Raw genomic sequence first — 21,915 nt, 5'->3', positions numbered from 1 at the left:
TACCATCAAGATCCACAAGGGCCTTTATTTCAAGCCAGTAAGTGAAGGAAGGGGGCTTGGTGAGCTTATCCATTCCAGAAAGCCTTGTATCTTTATGCATTAAGGCGTGGCCTGTAGCGCCACCTATGGGTAATGGTGGGCCATTTGTGGTGTGGTAGTTACTCTTGGCCTATACTATTAATGTTTCAGGATTTTAAAAACTTTTTACCATTGCATATAAAATCGGAAATGCAATACCAACAGGATCCACATGGGCTTTGGGTAAAGTGTGGTAGTTACTCTTGGCCTGTACTGTCAATGTGTCAGGATTTGGAGACCTTTTTACTATTGCATACAAAGTAGGAAATGCAATGACACCAAGGTCCTCAAGGGCCTATGCTGATATTCAAGGAATGAGTGGGGGCTTGGTCAGCCCACACAGTCCTGATATGTTGCGTGTGTGTCTTGCCAAGCCCGCGCGTGTCAAGGGAAGAATGAGTGTGTGAGAATTTGGAGCATGCGCGGGGAGGAGCAGGGGACACATTTCATTGTAAATTTCCCTAGAAATTAGCCAAGCATGCATGTTTCAAAGATTCACCAAAAATCGACCTTTCATCTTAGAGTCAACTTTTTCTCAGATTTGTGTACTAAACATTCTCAAGAGTCTTCATATGAACTTGTTTGACTGGCTTACGTGTAAAGCATTGCGAACCATTGAAAAATGTATATTCTTGACAAATTGTAACTGTATAGAAAAATCAATGCTGCAGAATTTCCAATGGGATACCAAATCTGAAATGCAATAACATCAACATCCACAAGGGCCTTTATTTCAAGCCAAGAAGTGAAGCGCTTTAATCTTCACAAGAAGTGAAGTGCTTTGTGCTTTAGGGCGTGGCCTGTAGCGACACCTATTGGTAATGGTGGGCCATTTGTGGTGTGGTAGTTACTCTTGGCCTATACTATCAATGCTTCAGGATGTTTTTAACTTTTTACCATTGCATACAAAATCGGAAATGCAATACCAACAAGATCCACATGGGCTTTTGTTAAAGTGTTGTTGTTACTCTTGGCCTTTACTATCAATGTTTCAGGATTTGGATAACTTTTTACCATGGCAAACAAAATCTGAAATGCAATACCATCAAGATCCACATGGCCTTTGCAAAAGACCAAGGAACACTCTCCTGAAATGTTGCGTGTGCGTCTTGCCAAGCCCGCGCGTGTGTCAAGGGAAGACCTATGGGTAATAGTGGGCCATTTGTGGTGTGGTAGTTACTCTTGGTCTATACTATCAATGTTTCAGGATTTTTATAACTTTTTACCATTGTATACAAAATCGGAAAAGCAATACCAACAAGATCCACATGGGCTTTTTGTTAAAGTGTTTCTTTGCCTATACTATCTATGTTTCAGGATTTTGAGACCTTTTTACCATTGCATACAAAATCGGAAATGCAATACCATCAAGAGCCACATGGGCCTTTTTTTCAAGCCAATAAGTGAAGGGAGGGGGCTTGGTGAGCCTATCCATTCCAGAAAGCCTTGTATATTTGTGCTTTTTGGCGTGGCCTGTAGCGCCACCTATGGGTAATGGTGGGCCATTTGTGGTGTGGTAGTTACTCTTGGTCTATACTATCAATGTTTCAGGATTTTTATAACTTTTTACCATTGCATACAAAATCGGAAATGCAATACCAACAAGATCCACATGGGCTTTTGTTAAAGTGTTTCTCGGCCTACACTATCAATGTTTCAGGATTTGAGACCTTTTTACCATTGCATACAAAATCGGAAATGCAATACCATCAAGAGCCACATGGGCCTTTGCTAAAGACCAAGGAATGAGTGGGGGCTTGGTCAGCCCACACTCTCCTGAAATGTTGCGTGTGCGTCTTGGCCGCGCGTGTGTCAAGGGAAGGCTGAGTGTGTGTGAGATTTTGGAGCACGCGCGGGGAGGAGCAAGGGAGACATTCATTGGAAATTTGCCTAGAAATTAGCCAAGCAAGCATGTTTCAAATATTCACCAAAAATCGACCTTTCATCTTACAGTCAACTTTTTCACAGATTTGTGTTATGAACATTCTCAAGAGTTTTCATATGAACTTGTGATTGAATCAGAGTATCAGTTTTTGAATGGCTGATGTGTAAAGCATAATTTTAGCGTTAGCGATAAGTTCAATTTGCTTTATATCAATCATTTTTTGAGATATGAATTTGCCTTTGCACATGGTAACATGTTGTAGTGTCTTCCTCTGATCTACCAAGTTTAGTGTTGATATCTCAAAGATTTGCTGAGACATGACTTCACATCCTGTTTTGCGGCTTTTCTGATGAATTTGATTGGCTGTACCGGACAGACGGTTATGAGGATCAAAATTCCTTTGATAACTTTTGTGAGGCTTGGTCTGAAGATCATCTCTGGTGATTTTGAAGAAGATATGACAAAAATTGTAGGAGGAGTAGGCTTTCAAAGGTTTTTGATAAAACCGGAAATGGCGGGAAATCTATATAACCGGAAATTAACGCCATGGTGTGCGTTGAACTCGGCTTGATCCAGGGAATCCAATGGTACCTCATTTTTGAAAATGAGTCATACGGTTCAAAAGTTGCGTGTGTAAACACAAGTCCAACTTTGACCCATTGGTGGCGCTAGAGTGGTCTAATGGGAGACATGAAACTTGGTGTAGGTATAGAAGAAACTGTCCTTAATGAGTGTGCCAAATTTCACAAAAAGTTGTCGATGGGGTCTAGGGGCTGCCATTGACTCCCATGGTACAAGAATTACAAATAATAAAACCACCAATAACAATAGGTTTCCTCCTTACGGAGGAATCCTAAATATAACTGCAAGCAGTAATGGCGGATTCCTCCAAACACTGCAAACCATTGAACAATGTTTATTCTTGACAAATTGTAACTGTATAGAAGAATGTATGCTGCAGAATTACCAATGGCATACCAAATCTGAAATGCAATACCATCAAGATCCACAAGGGCCTTTATTTCAAGCCAGTAAGTGAAGGAAGGGGGCTTGGTGAGCTTATCCATTCCAGAAAGCCTTGTATCTTTATGCATTAAGGCGTGGCCTGTAGCGCCACCTATGGGTAATGGTGGGCCATTTGTGGTGTGGTAGTTACTCTTGGCCTATACTATTAATGTTTCAGGATTTTAAAAACTTTTTACCACTGCATATAAAATCGAAAATGCAATACCAACAGGATCCACATGGGCTTTGGGTAAAGTGTGGTAGTTACTCTTGGCCTGTACTGTCAATGTGTCAGGATTTGGAGACCTTTTTACTATTGCATACAAAGTAGGAAATGCAATGACACCAAGGTCCTCAAGGGCCTATGCTGATATTCAAGGAATGAGTTGGGGCTTGGTCAGCCCACACAGTCCTGATATGTTGCGTGTATGTCTTGCCAAGCCCGCGCGTGTCAAGGGAAGAATGAGTGTGTGAGAATTTGGAGCATGCGCGGGGAGGAGCAGGGGACACATTTCATTGTAAATTTCCCTAGAAATTAGCCAAGCATGCATGTTTCAAAGATTCACCAAAAATCGACCTTTCATCTTAGAGTCAACTTTTTCTCAGATTTGTGTACTAAACATTCTCAAGAGTCTTCATATGAACTTGTTTGACTGGCTTACGTGTAAAGCATTGCGAACCATTGAAAAATGTATATTCTTGACAAATTGTAACTGTATAGAAAAATCAATGCTGCAGAATTTCCAATGGGATACCAAATCTGAAATGCAATAACATCAAGATCCACAAGGGCCTTTATTTCAAGCCAAGAAGTGAAGTGCTTTAATCTTCACAAGAAGTGAAGTGCTTTGTGCTTTAAGGCGTGGCCTGTAGCGACACCTATTGGTAATGGTGGGCCATTTGTGGTGTGGTAGTTACTCTTGGCCTATACTATCAATGTTTCAGGATGTTTTTAACTTTTTACCATTGCATACAAAATCGGAAAAATATACCAACAATATCCACATGGGCTTTTGTTAAAGTGTTGTTGTTACTGTTGGCCTTTACTATCAATGTTTCAGGATTTGGAGAACTTTTTACCATGGCAAACAAAATCTGAAATGCAATACCATCAAGATCCACAAGGCCTTTGCAAAAGACCAAGGAATGAGTGGGGGCTTGGTAAGCCCACACTCTCCTGAAATGTTGCGTGTGCGTCTTGCCAAGCCCGCGCGTGTGTCAAGGGAAGACCTATGGGTAATAGTGGGCCATTTGTGGTGTGGTAGTTACTCTTGGTCTATACTATCAATGTTTCAGGATTTTTATAACTTTTTTTACCATTGTATACAAAATCGGAAAAGCAATACCAACAAGATCCACATGGGCTTTTTGTTAAACTGTTTCTTTGCCTATACTATCTATGTTTCAGGATTTTGAGACCTTTTTACCATTGCATACAAAATCGGAAATGCAATACCATCAAGATCCACATGGGCCTTTTTTCAAGCCAATACGTGAAGGGAGGGGGCTTGGTGAACCTATCCATTCCAGAAAGCCTTGTATCTTTGTGCTTTTGGGCGTGGCCTATAGCGCCACCTATGGGTAATGGTGGGCCATTTGAGGTGTGGTATTTACTCTTGGTCTATACTATCAATGTTTCAGGATTTGAGACCTTTTTACCATTGCATACAAAATCGGAAATGCAATACCATCAAGAGCCAAATGGGCCTTTGCTAAAGACCAAGGAATGAGTGGGGGCTTGGTCAGCCCACACTCTCCTGAAATGTTGCGTGTGGCCGCGCGTGTGTCAAGGGAAGGCTGAGTGTGTGTGAGATTTTGGAGCACGCGCGGGGAGGAGCAGGGGAGACATTCATTGGAAATTTGCCTAGAAATTAGCCAAGCAAGCATGTTTCAAATATTCACCAAAAATCGACCTTTCATCTTACAGTCAACTTTTTCACAGATTTGTGTTATGAACATTCTCAAGAGTCTTCATATGAACTTGTGATTGAATCAGAGTATCAGTTTTTGACTGGCTGATGTGCAAAGCATTATTTTAGCGTTAGCGATAAGTTCAATTTGATTTATATCAATCATTTTTAGAGATATGAATTTGCCTTTGCACATGGTAATATGTTGTAGTGTCTTCCTCCGATCTACCAAGTTTAGTGTTGATATCTCAAAGATTTGCTGAGACATGACTTCACATCCTGTTTGGCGGCTTTTCTGATGAATTTGATTGGCTGTACCGGACAGACGGTTATGAGGATCAAAATTCCTTTGATAACTTTTGTGAGGCTTGGTTTGAAGATCATCTCTGGTGATTTTGAAGAATATATGACAAAAATTGTAGGAGGAGTAGGCTTTCAAAGGTTTTTGATAAAACCGGAAATGGCGGGAAATCTATATAACCGGAAATTAACGCCATGGTGTGCGTTGAACTCGGCTTGATCCAGGGAATCCAATGGTACCTCATTTTTGAAAATTAGTCATACGGTTCAAAAGTTGCGTGTGTAAACACAAGTCCAACTTTGACCCATTGGTGGCGCTAGTGTGGTCTAATGGGAGACATGAAACTTGGTGTAGGTATAGAAGAAACTGTCCTTAATGAGTGTGCCAAATTTCACAAAAAGTTGTCGATGGGGTCTAGGGGCTGCCATTGACTCCCATGGTACAAGAATTACAAATAATAAAACCACCAATAACAATAGGTTTCCTCCTTACGGAGGAATCCTAAATATAACTGCAAGCAGTCATGGCGGATTCCTCCAAACACTGCGAACCATTGAAAAATGTTTATTTTTGACAAATTGTAACTGTATAGAAAAATGTATGCTGCAGAATTACCAATGGCATACCAAATCTGAAATGCAATACCATCAAGATCCACAAGGGCCTTTATTTCAAGCCAGTAAGTGAAGGAAGGGGGCTTGGTGAGCTTATCCATTCCAGAAAGCCTTGTATCTTTATGCATTAAGGCGTGGCCTGTAGCGCCACCTATGGGTAATGGTGGACCATTTGTGGTGTGGTAGTTACTCTTGGCCTATACTATTAATGTTTCAGGATTTTAAAAACTTTTTACCATTGCATATAAAGTAGGAAATGCAATGACACCAAGGTCCTCAAGGGCCTATGCTGATATTCAAGGAATGAGTGGGGGCTTGGTCAGCCCACACAGTCCTGATATGTTGCGTGTGTGTCTTGCCAAGCCCGCGCGTGTCAAGGGAAGAATGAGTGTCTGAGAATTTGGAGCATGCGCGGGGAGGAGCAGGGGACACATTTCATTGTAAATTTCCCTAGAAATTAGCCAAGCATGCATGTTTCAAAGATTCACCAAAAATCGACCTTTCATCTTAGAGTCAACTTTTTCTCAGATTTGTGTACTAAACATTCTCAAGAGTCTTCATATGAACTTGTTTGACTGGCTTACGTGTAAAACATTGCGAACCATTGAAAAATGTATATTCTTGACAAATTGTAACTGTATAGAAAAATCAATGCTGCAGAATTTCCAATGGGATACCAAATCTGAAATGCAATAACATCAAGATCCACAAGGGCCTTTATTTCAAGCCAAGAAGTGAAGCGCTTTAATCTTCACAAGAAGTGAAGTGCTTTGTGCTTTAGGGCGTGGCCTGTAGCGACACCTATTGGTAATGGTGGGCCATTTGTGGTGTGGTAGTTACTCTTGGCCTATACTATCAATGTTTCAGGATGTTTTTAACTTTTTACCATTGCATACAAAATCGGAAATGCAATACCAACAAGATCCACATGGGCTTTTGTTAAAGTGTTGTTGTTACTCTTGGCCTTTACTATCAATGTTTCAGGATTTGGAGAACTTTTTACCATGGCAAACAAAATCTGAAATGCAATACCATCAAGATCCACATGGCCTTTGCAAAAGACCAAGGAACACTCTCCTGAAATGTTGCGTGTGCATCTTGCCAAGCCCGCGCGTGTGTCAAGGGAAGACCTATGGGTAATAGTGGGCCATTTGTGGAGTGGTAGTTACTCTTGGTCTATACTATCAATGTTTCAGGATTTTTATAACTTTTTACCATTGTATACAAAATCGGAAAAGCAATACCAACAAGATCCACATGGGCTTTTTGTTAAAGTGTTTCTTTGCCTATACTATCTATGTTTCAGGATTTTGAGACCTTTTTACCATTGCATACAAAATCGGAAATGCAATACCATCAAGAGCCACATGGGCCTTTTTTTCAAGCCAATAAGTGAAGGGAGGGGGCTTGGTGAGCCTATCCATTCCAGAAAGCCTTGTATATTTGTGCTTTTTGGCGTGGCCTGTAGCGCCACCTATGGGTAATGGTGGGCCATTTGTGGTGTGGTAGTTACTCTTGGTCTATACTATCAATGTTTCAGGATTTTTATAACTTTTTACCATTGCATACAAAATCGGAAATGCAATACCAACAAGATCCACATGGGCTTTTGTTAAAGTGTTTCTCGGCCTACACTATCAATGTTTCAGGATTTGAGACCTTTTTACCATTGCATACAAAATCGGAAATGCAATACCATCAAGAGCCACATGGGCCTTTGCTAAAGACCAAGGAATGAGTGGGGGCTTGGTCAGCCCACACTCTCCTGAAATGTTGCGTGTGCGTCTTGGCCGCGCGTGTGTCAAGGGAAGGCTGAGTGTGTGTGAGATTTTGGAGCACGCGCGGGGAGGAGCAAGGGAGACATTCATTGGAAATTTGCCTAGAAATTAGCCAAGCAAGCATGTTTCAAATATTCACCAAAAATCGACCTTTCATCTTACAGTCAACTTTTTCACAGATTTGTGTTATGAACATTCTCAAGAGTTTTCATATGAACTTGTGATTGAATCAGAGTATCAGTTTTTGAATGGCTGATGTGTAAAGCATAATTTTAGCGTTAGCGATAAGTTCAATTTGCTTTATATCAATCATTTTTTGAGATATGAATTTGCCTTTGCACATGGTAACATGTTGTAGTGTCTTCCTCCGATCTACCAAGTTTAGTGTTGATATCTCAAAGATTTGCTGAGACATGACTTCACATCCTGTTTTGCGGCTTTTCTGATGAATTTGATTGGCTGTACCGGACAGACGGTTATGAGGATCAAAATTCCTTTGATAACTTTTGTGAGGCTTGGTCTGAAGATCATCTCTGGTGATTTTGAAGAAGATATGACAAAAATTGTAGGAGGAGTAGGCTTTCAAAGGTTTTTGATAAAACCGGAAATGGCGGGAAATCTATATAACCGGAAATTAACGCCATGGTGTGCGTTGAACTCGGCTTGATCCAGGGAATCCAATGGTACCTCATTTTTGAAAATGAGTCATACGGTTCAAAAGTTGCGTGTGTAAACACAAGTCCAACTTTGACCCATTGGTGGCGCTAGAGTGGTCTAATGGGAGACATGAAACTTGGTGTAGGTATAGAAGAAACTGTCCTTAATGAGTGTGCCAAATTTCACAAAAAGTTGTCGATGGGGTCTAGGAGCTGGCATTGACTCCCATGGTACAAGAATTACAAATAATAAAACCACCAATAACAATAGGTTTCGTCCTTACGGAGGAATCCTAAATATAACTGCAAGCAGTAATGGCGGATTCCTCCAAACACTGCGAACCATTGAAAAATGTTTATTCTTGACAAATTGTAACTGTATAGAAAAATGTATGCTGCAGAATTACCAATGGCATACCAAATCTGAAATGCAATACCATCAAGATCCACAAGGGCCTTTATTTCAAGCCAGTAAGTGAAGGAAGGGGGCTTGGTGAGCTTATCCATTCCAGAAAGCCTTGTATCTTTATGCATTAAGGCGTGGCCTGTAGCGCCACCTATGGGTAATGGTGGGCCATTTGTGGTGTGGTAGTTACTCTTGGCCTATACTATTAATGTTTCAGGAATTTAAAAACTTTTTACCATTGCATATAAAATCGGAAATGCAATACCAACAGGATCCACATGGGCTTTGGGTAAAGTGTGGTAGTTACTCTTGGCCTGTACTGTCAATGTGTCAGGATTTGGAGACCTTTTTACTATTGCATACAAAGTAGGAAATGCAATGACACCAAGGTCCTCAAGGGCCTATGCTGATATTCAAGGAATGAGTGGAGGCTTGGTCAGCCCACACAGTCCTGATATGTTGCGTGTGTGTCTTGCCAAGCCCGCGCGTGTCAAGGGAAGAATGAGTGTGTGAGAATTTGGAGCATGCGCGGGGAGGAGCAGGGGACACATTTCATTGTAAATTTCCCTAGAAATTAGCCAAGCATGCATGTTTCAAAGATTCACCAAAAATCGACCTTTCATCTTAGAGTCAACTTTTTCTCAGATTTGTGTACTAAACATTCTCAAGAGTCTTCATATGAACTTGTTTGACTGGCTTACGTGTAAAGCATTGCGAACCATTGAAAAATGTATTTTCTTGACAAATTGTAACTGTATAGAAAAATCAATGCTGCAGAATTTCCAATGGGATACCAAATCTGAAATGCAATAACATCAAGATCCACAAGGGCCTTTATTTCAAGCCAAGAAGTGAAGTGCTTTAATCTTCACAAGAAGTGAAGTGCTTTGTGCTTTAGGGCGTGGCCTGTAGCGACACCTATTGGTAATGGTGGGCCATTTGTGGTGTGGTAGTTACTCTTGGCCTATACTATCAATGTTTCAGGATGTTTTTAACTTTTTACCATTGCATACAAAATCGGAAATGCAATACCAACAAGATCCACATGGGCTTTTGTTAAAGTGTTGTTGTTACTGTTGGCCTTTACTATCAATGTTTCAGGATTTGGAGAACTTTTTACCATGGCAAACAAAATCTGAAATGCAATACCATCAAGATCCACCAGGCCTTTGCAAAAGACCAAGGAATGAGTGGGGGCTTGGTAAGCCCACACTCTCCTGAAATGTTGCGTGTGCGTCTTGCCAAGCCCGCGCGTGTGTCAAGGGAAGACCTATGGGTAATAGTGGGCCATTTGTGGTGTGGTAGTTACTCTTGGTCTATACTATCAATGTTTCAGGATTTTTTATAACTTTTTACCATTGTATACAAAATCGGAAAAGCAATACCAACAAGATCCACATGGGCTTTTTGTTCAAGTGTTTCTTTGCCTATACTATCTATGTTTCAGGATTTTGAGACCTTTTTACCATTGCATACAAAATCGGAAATGCAATACCATCAAGATCCACATGGGCCTTTTTTTCAAGCCAATAAGTGAAGGGAGGGGGCTTGGTGAGCCTATCCATTCCAGAAAGCCTTGTATCTTTGTGCTTTTGGGCGTGGCCTGTAGCGCCACCTATGGGTAATGGTGGGCCATTTGTGGTGTGGTAGTTACTCTTGGTCTATACTATCAATGTTTCAGAATTTGTATAACTTTTTACCATTGCATACAAAATCGGAAATGCAATACCAACAAGATCCACATGGGCTTTTGTTAAAGTGTTTCTCGGCCTACACTATCAATGTTTCAGGATTTGAGACCTTTTTACCATTGCATACAAAATCGGAAATGCAATACCAACAGGATCCACATGGGCTTTGGGTAAAGTGTGGTAGTTACTCTTGGCCTGTACTGTCAATGTGTCAGGATTTGGAGACCTTTTTACTATTGCATACAAAGTAGGAAATGCAATGACACCAAGGTCCTCAAGGGCCTATGCTGATATTCAAGGAATGAGTGGAGGCTTGGTCAGCCCACACAGTCCTGATATGTTGCGTGTGTGTCTTGCCAAGCCCGCGCGTGTCAAGGGAAGAATGAGTGTGTGAGAATTTGGAGCATGCGCGGGGAGGAGCAGGGGACACATTTCATTGTAAATTTCCCTAGAAATTAGCCAAGCATGCATGTTTCAAAGATTCACCAAAAATCGACCTTTCATCTTAGAGTCAACTTTTTCTCAGATTTGTGTACTAAACATTCTCAAGAGTCTTCATATGAACTTGTTTGACTGGCTTACGTGTAAAGCATTGCGAACCATTGAAAAATGTATTTTCTTGACAAATTGTAACTGTATAGAAAAATCAATGCTGCAGAATTTCCAATGGGATACCAAATCTGAAATGCAATAACATCAAGATCCACAAGGGCCTTTATTTCAAGCCAAGAAGTGAAGTGCTTTAATCTTCACAAGAAGTGAAGTGCTTTGTGCTTTAGGGCGTGGCCTGTAGCGACACCTATTGGTAATGGTGGGCCATTTGTGGTGTGGTAGTTACTCTTGGCCTATACTATCAATGTTTCAGGATGTTTTTAACTTTTTACCATTGCATACAAAATCGGAAATGCAATACCAACAAGATCCACATGGGCTTTTGTTAAAGTGTTGTTGTTACTGTTGGCCTTTACTATCAATGTTTCAGGATTTGGAGAACTTTTTACCATGGCAAACAAAATCTGAAATGCAATACCATCAAGATCCACCAGGCCTTTGCAAAAGACCAAGGAATGAGTGGGGGCTTGGTAAGCCCACACTCTCCTGAAATGTTGCGTGTGCGTCTTGCCAAGCCCGCGCGTGTGTCAAGGGAAGACCTATGGGTAATAGTGGGCCATTTGTGGTGTGGTAGTTACTCTTGGTCTATACTATCAATGTTTCAGGATTTTGAGACCTTTTTACCATTGCATACAAAATCGGAAATGCAATACCATCAAGATCCACATGGGCCTTTTTTTCAAGCCAATAAGTGAAGGGAGGGGGCTTGGTGAGCCTATCCATTCCAGAAAGCCTTGTATCTTTGTGCTTTTGGGCGTGGCCTGTAGCGCCACCTATGGGTAATGGTGGGCCATTTGTGGTGTGGTAGTTACTCTTGGTCTATACTATCAATGTTTCAGAATTTGTATAACTTTTTACCATTGCATACAAAATCGGAAATGCAATACCAACAAGATCCACATGGGCTTTTGTTAAAGTGTTTCTCGGCCTACACTATCAATGTTTCAGGATTTGAGACCTTTTTACCATTGCATACAAAATCGGAAATGCAATACCAACAGGATCCACATGGGCTTTGGGTAAAGTGTGGTAGTTACTCTTGGCCTGTACTGTCAATGTGTCAGGATTTGGAGACCTTTTTACTATTGCATACAAAGTAGGAAATGCAATGACACCAAGGTCCTCAAGGGCCTATGCTGATATTCAAGGAATGAGTGGAGGCTTGGTCAGCCCACACAGTCCTGATATGTTGCGTGTGTGTCTTGCCAAGCCCGCGCGTGTCAAGGGAAGAATGAGTGTGTGAGAATTTGGAGCATGCGCGGGGAGGAGCAGGGGACACATTTCATTGTAAATTTCCCTAGAAATTAGCCAAGCATGCATGTTTCAAAGATTCACCAAAAATCGACCTTTCATCTTAGAGTCAACTTTTTCTCAGATTTGTGTACTAAACATTCTCAAGAGTCTTCATATGAACTTGTTTGACTGGCTTACGTGTAAAGCATTGCGAACCATTGAAAAATGTATTTTCTTGACAAATTGTAACTGTATAGAAAAATCAATGCTGCAGAATTTCCAATGGGATACCAAATCTGAAATGCAATAACATCAAGATCCACAAGGGCCTTTATTTCAAGCCAAGATGTGAAGTGCTTTAATCTTCACAAGAAGTGAAGTGCTTTGTGCTTTAGGGCGTGGCCTGTAGCGACACCTATTGGTAATGGTGGGCCATTTGTGGTGTGGTAGTTACTCTTGGCCTATACTATCAATGTTTCAGGATGTTTTTAACTTTTTACCATTGCATACAAAATCGGAAATGCAATACCAACAAGATCCACATGGGCTTTTGTTAAAGTGTTGTTGTTACTGTTGGCCTTTACTATCAATGTTTCAGGATTTGGAGAACTTTTTACCATGGCAAACAAAATCTGAAATGCAATACCATCAAGATCCACCAGGCCTTTGCAAAAGACCAAGGAATGAGTGGGGGCTTGGTAAGCCCACACTCTCCTGAAATGTTGCGTGTGCGTCTTGCCAAGCCCGCGCGTGTGTCAAGGGAAGACCTATGGGTAAAAGTGGGCCATTTGTGGTGTGGTAGTTACTCTTGGTCTATACTATCAATGTTTCAGGATTTTTATAACTTTTTACCATTGTATACAAAATCGGAAAAGCAATACCAACAAGATCCACATGGGCTTTTTGTTCAAGAGTTTCTTTGCCTATACTATCTATGTTTCAGGATTTTGAGACCTTTTTACCATTGCATACAAAATCGGAAATGCAATACCATCAAGATCCACATGGGCCTTTTTTTCAAGCCAATAAGTGAAGGGAGGGGGCTTGGTGAGCCTATCCATTCCAGAAAGCCTTGTATCTTTGTGCTTTTGGGCGTGGCCTGTAGCGCCACCTATGGGTAATGGTGGGCCATTTGTGGTGTGGTAGTTACTCTTGGTCTATACTATCAATGTTTCAGAATTTGTATAACTTTTTACCATTGCATACAAAATCGGAAATGCAATACCAACAAGATCCACATGGGCTTTTGTTAAAGTGTTTCTCGGCCTACTCTATCAATGTTTCAGGATTTGAGACCTTTTTACCATTGCATACAAAATCGGAAATGCAATACCATCAAGAGCCACATGGGCCTTTGCTAAAGACCAAGGAATGAGTGGGGGCTTGGTCAGCCCACACTCTCCTGAAATGTTGCGTGTGCGTCTTGGTGTGTCAAGGGAAGGCTGAGTGAGTGTGAGATTTTGGAGCACGCGCGGGGAGGAGCAGGGGAGACATTCATTGGAAATTTGCCTAGAAATTAGCCAAGCAAGCATGTTTCAAATATTCACCAAAAATCGACCTTTCATCTTACAGTCAACTTTTTCACAGATTTGTGTTATGAACATTCTCAAGAGTCTTCATATGAACTTGTGATTGAATCAGAGTATCAGTTTTTGACTGGCTGATGTGTAAAGCATTATTTTAGCGTTAGCGATAAGTTCAATTTGCTTTATATCAATCATTTTTAGAGATATGAATTTGCCTTTGCACATGGTAACATGTTGTAGTGTCTTCCTCCGATCTACCAAGTTTAGTGTTGATATCTCAAAGATTTGCTGAGACATGACTTCACATCCTGTTTGGCGGCTTTTCTGATGAATTTGATTGGCTGTACCGGACAGACGGTTATGAGGATCAAAATTCCTTTGATAACTTTTGTGAGGCTTGGTCTGAAGATCATCTCTGGTGATTTTGAAGAAGATATGACAAAAATTGTAGGAGGAGTAGGCTTTCAAAGGTTTTTGATAAAACCGGAAATGGCGGGAAATCTATATAACCGGAAATTAACGCCATGGTGTGCGTTGAACTCGGCTTGATCCAGGGAATCCAATGGTACCTCATTTTTGAAAATGAGTCATACGGTTCAAAAGTTGCGTGTGTAAACACAAGTCCAACTTTGACCCATTGGTGGCGCTAGAGTGGTCTAATGGGAGACATGAAACTTGGTGTAGGTATAGAAGAAACTGTCCTTAATGAGTGTGCCAAATTTCACAAAAAGTTGTCGATGGGGTCTAGGGGCTGCCATTGACTCCCATGGTACAAGAATTACAAATAATAAAACCACCAATAACAATAGGTTTCCTCCTTACGGAGGAATCCTAAATATAGCTGCAAGCAGCAATGGAGGGGCCAAGCAGTCCAGAGCAGGACATGGCCTCCATAGCACCTGCGCAACAATTAAGTCACAATAACCTGTTGCACTCATGCAACACACCAAGTTTGGTTGAAATATCTGTTTGCGTTCCAAAGTACTGAGTGTTTAAAGTGTTTTTTTCCGGTGTAACACCACAGGCCTCCTCTGCTCCTCTTGGGAACGATGGAACCCAAGTTCGGTGACAATCGCTAAAATGGTTGCTGAGTTACGCTCTAACATGTCTTTTGTGGCTTCGCCGCCGCCTTTGATCGGCTCTACCGAACAAACGGTTTCGAAAATTTGAAAATCCATCAGACACCTTTGTGAAGCTTGGTCTGAAGATCATCTGTGCCAAATTTAGTAAACATTGGACAAAATTTGGGGCGTGTAAAAGGTTTTTACACTTTTCCATGAAATCCAAAATGGCGGCCGCGTCAATTCGGTTGTTATGAAATATTATCGATGGTCAAGCTTGATATCTCACAAGACATCAAGAGACAAAGAAATTACTTTATTAAGGTAAATACTTCAACAGTTATTAGCCAAAACACGTTTATGCTTCCGGCCACGCCCCCTTTTAGTCACATGACACCATTTTTGGAGAACATCCTTAGAATAAAGTTCCGAGTAGGCGTACCAACTTTGGTGTCACTGCCTCAAAGAACTGCTGAGATATGGCTTCACTTCCTGTTTGGCGGCTTTTCTGCAGAATTTGATTGGCTATACCGGACAAACGGTTTTGAAAATCAAATATCCTTCGATAACTTTTGTGAAGCTTGGTCTGAAGATCATATCTGGTAATTTTGAAGAAGATTTGACAAAATTGGTAGGAGGAGTAGGCTTTTAAAGGTTTTTGATAAAACCGGAAATAGCGGAAAATCTATATAACCGGAAATTGACGCCATGGTGTGCATTGCACTCGGCTTGATCCAGGGAATCCAATGGTACCTCATTTTTGAAAATGGGACATACGGTTCAAAAGTTGCGTGTGTAAACACAACTCCAACTTTGACCCGTTGGTGGCGCTAGAGTGCCAAAGTATGGGACATGAAACTTTGACTTGGACCAGGGGACTGTCCCTAATGAGTGTGCCAAATTTCACAACTTTCGACCAAGCGCTTCTAGGGCCTGCCATAGACACCCAGTCTTAAGAATAATAATAATACTACCAATTACAATAGGTGCCTCGCAGCTTCGCTGCTTGGCCCCTAATAATACTACCAATTACAATAGGTGCCTCGCAGCTTCGCTGCTTGGCCCCTAAATATAGCTGCAAGCAGCAATGGAGGGGCCAAGCAGTCCAGAGCAGGACATGGCCTCCATAGCACTTGCGCAACAATTAAGTCACAACAACCTGTTGCACTCATGCAACACACCAAGTTTGGTTGAAATATCTGTTTGCGTTCCAAAGTACTGAGTGTTTAAAGTGTTTTTTTCTGGTATAACACCACAGGCCTCCTCTGCTCCTCTTGGGAACGATGGAACCCAAGTTCGGTGACAATCGCTAAAATGTTTGCTGAGTTACGCTCTAACATGTCTTTTGTGGCTTCGCCGCCGCCTTTGATCGGCTCTACCAAACAAACGGTTTCGAAAATGGAAAATCCATCAGACACCTTTGTGAAGCTTGGTCTGAAGATCATCTGTGCCAAATTTAGTAAACATTGGACAAAATTTGGGGCGTGTAAAAAGTTTTTACACTTTTTCATGAAATCCAAAATGGCGGCGGCGTCAATTCGGTTGTTATGAAATATTATCGATGGTCAAGCTTGATATCTCACAAGACATCAACAGACAAAGAAATTACTTTATTAAGGTAAACACTTCAACAGTTATTAGCCAAAACACGTTTATGCTTCCGGCCACGCCCCCTTTTAGTCACATGACACCATTTTTGGAGGACATCCTTAGAATAAAGTTCTGAGTAGGCCTACCAACTTTGGTGTCACTGCCTCAAAGAACTGCTGAGATATGGCTTCACTTCCTGTTTGGCGGCTTTTCTGCAGAATTTGATTGGCTGTACCGGACAAACGGTTTTGAAAATTAAATATGCTTCGATAAATTTTGTGAAGCTTGGTCTGAAGATCATGTCTGGGAATTTTGAAGAAGATTTGACACAATTTGTAGGAGGAGTAGGCTTTTAAAAGGTTTTTGATAAAACTGGAAATAGCGGAAAATCTATATAACCGGAAATTGACGCCATGGTGTGCATTGCACTCGGCTTGATCCAGGGAATCCAATGGTACCTCATTTTTGAAAATGGGACATACGGTTCAAAAGTTGCGTGTGTAAACACAACTCCAACTTTGACCCGTTGGTGGCGCTAGAGTGCCGAAGCATGGGACATGAAACTTTGTGAATTGGACCAGGGGACTGTCCCCAATGAGTGTGCCAAATTTCAAAACTTTCGACCAAGCGCTTATGGGGGCTGCCATAGACGACAAGTATGTCAGGGGCAGCCTGAGTGGACAGCTGAGAGGAGAAAAGTGGGAGAAAGCCATCCCAGCGCAGACCACCAGAGCCAAACCAAAAGACATCCGCACTGAGTCCAAGGTTCCTCCCCATGGTCTCGATGGCCCTTGGTTCCCCACGGCGCACAAGACTGGAGCCAATGATCCAGATTTTTTGGGCTGAAAACACATTGAACAAAATAAGTTAGTGTTTTGTTACATAACAAGTTAAGACAACATAGGACAGAAGTCACATGGAGCAAATCTAAAAATACATGTTGCCATGCATGCCAAAATGAATCTGCACATGAATGGCTTACAATTGGTTCCAGAGCTTTGTCCTTCGAATCCTCTATACAGTAACTGAGAGGAGAAAGGAAAGTTTTTGTTAATTAGCCTACTAGGATAAATCTTTTCAATATCTACTGTGAACAAGTTGTGGGCCTATGGGAGACAATGACATGGAATCGTTTAAACTAGTTAAATTGTGGACAGATGCTATAGGTAATCATATTGTGAGGACAATAAGGAGTAGTGCATTAGCTATTCAATTATGTTAAAGAATAATAGGCTACAATAATTTATATGGCCTACGTTACATTCAACATCAGCACTTTACAAGTCGCAACTCCTGAACCCGGCGTAGGCCTATAGGCTATCGCAAACCAAGGTTAGTATCAAATGCATGGATTGTTAATTAAAACTAGTTTAAGCGGCGGATAAACACATCTTAAACTTGTATTTTCGTTTTAAAAGATATTAACATTTAGCTGAAGTCGCTGTACAATTTCTCCAACATGTTGCCAGTGTAGTCATGTTGTGGTTTCATCGTTACTACAGAAGATAAGGATAGGCCTATAATCTCTATACTTAACAAACCCTGCTCGCGTTCCTTCAAGTCCATGTCTCAACATTTGTTAAACACATTCACTGAAAATTATATTGAACAATGGTTTAAGCTTACCGTAATACATCCGTTTTAACCGTTTGTTCTATGAATGTCAATGCGCAGGTATTCCATTCAAGTACTCTACTCAGGTATGCGAACGTTTTTCGCTACTCGCGAAAGGTGTATTCTGAATTAATGAACCAAAATAGTTCTAGCCAATCCTGAGGTCTCCATGACCGCAAGTAGCAACGACCCATACCCCCTTCTCTAAATGCCATCTGTCTGGCACTCAACGCCCGAATACCATGCACAAGCTGGAAACTAGTGTGTCCAAACTAAAAAAGCAACAATATTTGGCCCCACTAATTTAGGCCTAACTAATTAATAATTTTGCATTTTATGTGCTTATTTTAAATGTTAGAACACTGCCCTAACCATTGGAAATGATGTACCTAAATAAAAAGGTGATGTTTGGTAGCTTGGCACACATACTGTCCTGATGGCAGAGAGAAGGTATTTTAAAGACGATCAATAGTTGACTGGAAGATGGGAAATATGAGTTGTTTGCCATTTTGGTGGATGAATAATGGTGACAGCATGGCATTTTAATAATGATACATTGAGATAGGGAAGTGTAGGTGGTGAAAAGTGCCATTTGGTAGAGACAAGCAAACTTGTGCTCCCTTCTCAGTTCCCTGATTTGGGAGTGTGGGCATTTGTCGAGATGGCAGCGTCACTGGTAGAGGTTGAGGAGACGGTAGAGGGCATGTAACTTTCCTGCAAGGTCTATGAGATGCAAACAGAGATGGGTGAAAGACACGTTGTGAATACAGGGTTATGACTGGGAGACTGGCACAATAACTGAGTTAAATTAGAGGGGGGATACTTAGCCAAAGGGTAGATGTGGGTTTGCTTCCAGTCCTTCCATTGGTCCTACGAAGATGGATTAGTGTTAGTGAAACAATGTTCACATAATAAAACAACAACAGAGAGCCTGTTTTAGTTTAAAGCCCACTCACCACGACAAGGTACAGGCTTAGAGCGGGAAGTTAGTATTTCAAGACAATGTTAGTAAACATACAGACTAACAGGACAAAGTGCTAAAAGATATTATGACAACTTGACCAACTATTAACCTGCTGGATTGATTGAACACAAACAATGTTTGTAGAATGTTTATTTTATTAAGAATAAACAAGAAAAACACAGAAACACTCTTTTTGGTTATTTTAATAAAATAAAATCGAACTAAACCCCACTTCACATGTAAGACAAGGACAGACACACAACAAATACAAATAAATCCACCTAGAACTTTATACATATCGCCAGTGTTGTTGACAGTGTCCCTTGGTCATGAGGTTGGCTGGTTCATGTGATCATGTGGTCAGTGAGGAGATCGTGTTAAGGAAAGACTCAGGCCCCGTAATGCAGACTGAGTATCCAAATGAACACACTGATGTTGAAGCTTTAGAAATGCTGGAGACGACAAGTCTGAAAGGTGGCAGCCTACTTTACTATTCAGGAAAGACTCAGGCCCTGTAATGCGGACTCTGAGTTTCCAAATGAATAGTGCTGCTGACAGTTGGAAAAGGATCCGTGGAAAAACAATTTGTGGAGTTGACTGCCAAACATATAGGATCGTCTGAACTGTATTTTTTCAACCATAGTAAGAGGGTGCATGGCTATGCAAACAAACATACAAAAGAGCGCCAAAACATTGACATATAAATATAACATACAAACATGTAAATACACTCAAAAAAGGAGCACAAACAAACACAAGTGGACAGAAAAAAACATGTAAAATATAACATACAAACAAAGAAATACACATAAAATGAAGCAATGTCATAGCCAAAAAAAGTGATAGACAACCCTCACACTACTGGTGATGAAAAAGTACTAACTTTGTCAGAGTCCGACGAACATGTGTCCCTGTAATTTTTTCTGTTTCCCTTCGTGCCAAATGGTGCATTCTGATCTTGCAGTACCAGGACGATGCAATTTTCACCAAAAGATGAACATGGTTGTCCTCCACAGAGGTTTCAAACATGTGGTTGTGCAGCTGAGGGAAGAGGTTCTTGTCAGCACTGTCACTTAGGACTTGGGTGACAATGGCTAAAGTCACTCCAGTGCCTTGTGGGGGCTTGCCTCCCGTTGTTTTCAAAACTCTTTGAAAGCAACGCTCAGTAGCCTTGCACACTTCCACAATGCCATGTGATGGCTTCTGCAGTCCTCCTCGGTCTTTCATGGCAACAAAAGGGTGTGGGGTAGCAGTCGAATTTAAAGCTTCAGTACAAGGTATGCAGGTGTGTCTTTCTTTGATTTTCTTCACCACAAATCCAGCAATGTAACTGATTGCGGCGGTCTTATATTCAGACACATCTTCCACATTTGGGCAGCTGGAATAATCATGATCAGACATCTCTGGCTCTGCTGGGCTCAAGTCAAACCTGCGGGAGATGTTAACAGTTGCAGGTGTAGCCTCCAAGACGTTGGTGTCATCTCTGATCAGACAGTTGCCTGTGCCTTGTTTCACCTGATGCCTCACCAGAAGCCGTTTGTATGCTGCTTTAAACTGTCTGGCAGTTGGATTGTTATTGAATCCTCCACATGCTCTAACAGCTGAAAAGAACAGTTCCAGGTGATCTTGACTTAATTTGTAGGTGAGGAGGTACCTGCACGGTGCATTTGGTACATCTACAATTTCTTGAAACACATTCCCAATGGTCCGGCAACTGGCCTTGAGTCCAATTACACAGGTGTGTCTTAATCCTGCGTGCAGTGGCTTTCCTCCATCCTTCAGCTCAAGAAGGCAGTTTTCAGCACTTTGCAGAAGGTCTTTTCTGCTGTCTTTATTTGAAATGAGCATTGGTGCTTTGGTTCCCTTGCCAAGAGGATTTTTGCTATTTAGGACATCAAAAGCAGGATCGATTGTTCTTATGAAGTCCACCGTCTCCTCACATCCTTTGAACTGAGGCAAGTGCAGTTCTTTGTTGCAGTATTCCAAAGCATCTGCAACACTCCGACTGAAAACCTGAGCGGCAAGTTTCTGTTTCATCTTCTGTTTCCTCCACTGAATGTGAGACAATTTCAGCTTGTTTCCCAGCCGCAGTCCCTCCTTTTCTTGAGTATTGAGCTCTTCAATGTACTGCCATCGTATCTTTCCTCCTCTTGTCTGAAAGACTCCTCCATCAGCTAAAGCATTCCTCAGTAATTTCATCATGTGACAGACATCCAAAACGACATGCACTAACTGTGATGGATCTGCAGGATGAGGGAAGGATGGTCTCATGTTATCAATACGCAAGCTGGCACCCAGAGCTCGCAGCATGGCAAAGTGACAAGATGGTCCATCGCATGTCAGTGATATAACTCGAAAATCAATGGCATGGAGCCTACGTAGGCACTCACTGATTGTGTTGGCCCTTTCTTCTCCAGTCATGCCACTGATGAGAAAATATGCCACAGGGAATTTCCAACCCTCATTGACGGAAACTACCATGAGGACCATGCCATCTTTGGCTTCAGGTAAATTGTCGCCCATGAGACCTGAGCCTAGATCCACATAGCCATGAAATTTTCCTTCGGCATATTCCACATGCTTCCGTATGGCCATCTCATCTACCATGAGAGCACAAACTGTTTCTTTGCCATCTTCTTTTTTGGATTGTACATGAGACTGAAGAGCAGAGAATGCTGGTGATGTAAAACCAGGATTTGCAGAGATACCGCTGTACCACTTTCTGAGGGTCCCTGGAAGAGGCAGAGCTAGATCAAAGCTTTCACGGACAAACTCATACGCTTTTGGTGAATAGAAATGGAGTGTCATCGCAAAAGACTTCAGCTCCTCAGAGATTTTTGTTGTCTTACTGTGTTGGACTCTGGTAAGGATTTCCAATGGCACTCCGCTGAAGGAGGCCTCCAGTAATTCAGCACTGTGAACGTCCACTGTCACACTAATATCACTGTGAAGGACATCTGTGACCAAAGTTATTTGGTTATCATCAGTCAT

The 21,915-nt window shown here is 41.5% G+C and overlaps 1 protein-coding gene across 1 annotated transcript; it reads right to left on the bottom strand.

Annotated features, from left to right (window-relative positions):
• Positions 1 to 19,782: 19,782 nt before the first annotated feature.
• LOC146273442 (DNA transposase THAP9) lies at positions 19,783 to 21,915 on the bottom strand. Its single transcript, XM_084706044.1, has one exon. The coding sequence runs from the start codon at positions 21,913 to 21,915 to the stop codon at positions 19,783 to 19,785; it is 2,133 nt and encodes a 710-aa protein (XP_084562170.1).

The sequence above is a fragment of the Hypomesus nipponensis genome, chromosome 9, assembly GCF_054491055.1.
Source record: "Hypomesus nipponensis isolate SF chromosome 9, ASM5449105v1, whole genome shotgun sequence".
Lineage (NCBI taxonomy): Eukaryota > Metazoa > Chordata > Actinopteri > Osmeriformes > Osmeridae > Hypomesus > Hypomesus nipponensis.
The sequence above is the reverse complement of the archived record's forward strand: the minus strand, read 5'-3'. Positions and strand labels throughout refer to the sequence as shown.

Coding starts and splice junctions, on each gene's coding strand:
- LOC146273442 (XM_084706044.1), bottom strand. CDS start 21,915: ATGACTGATGATAACCAAATAACTTTGGTCACAGATGTCCTTCACAGT.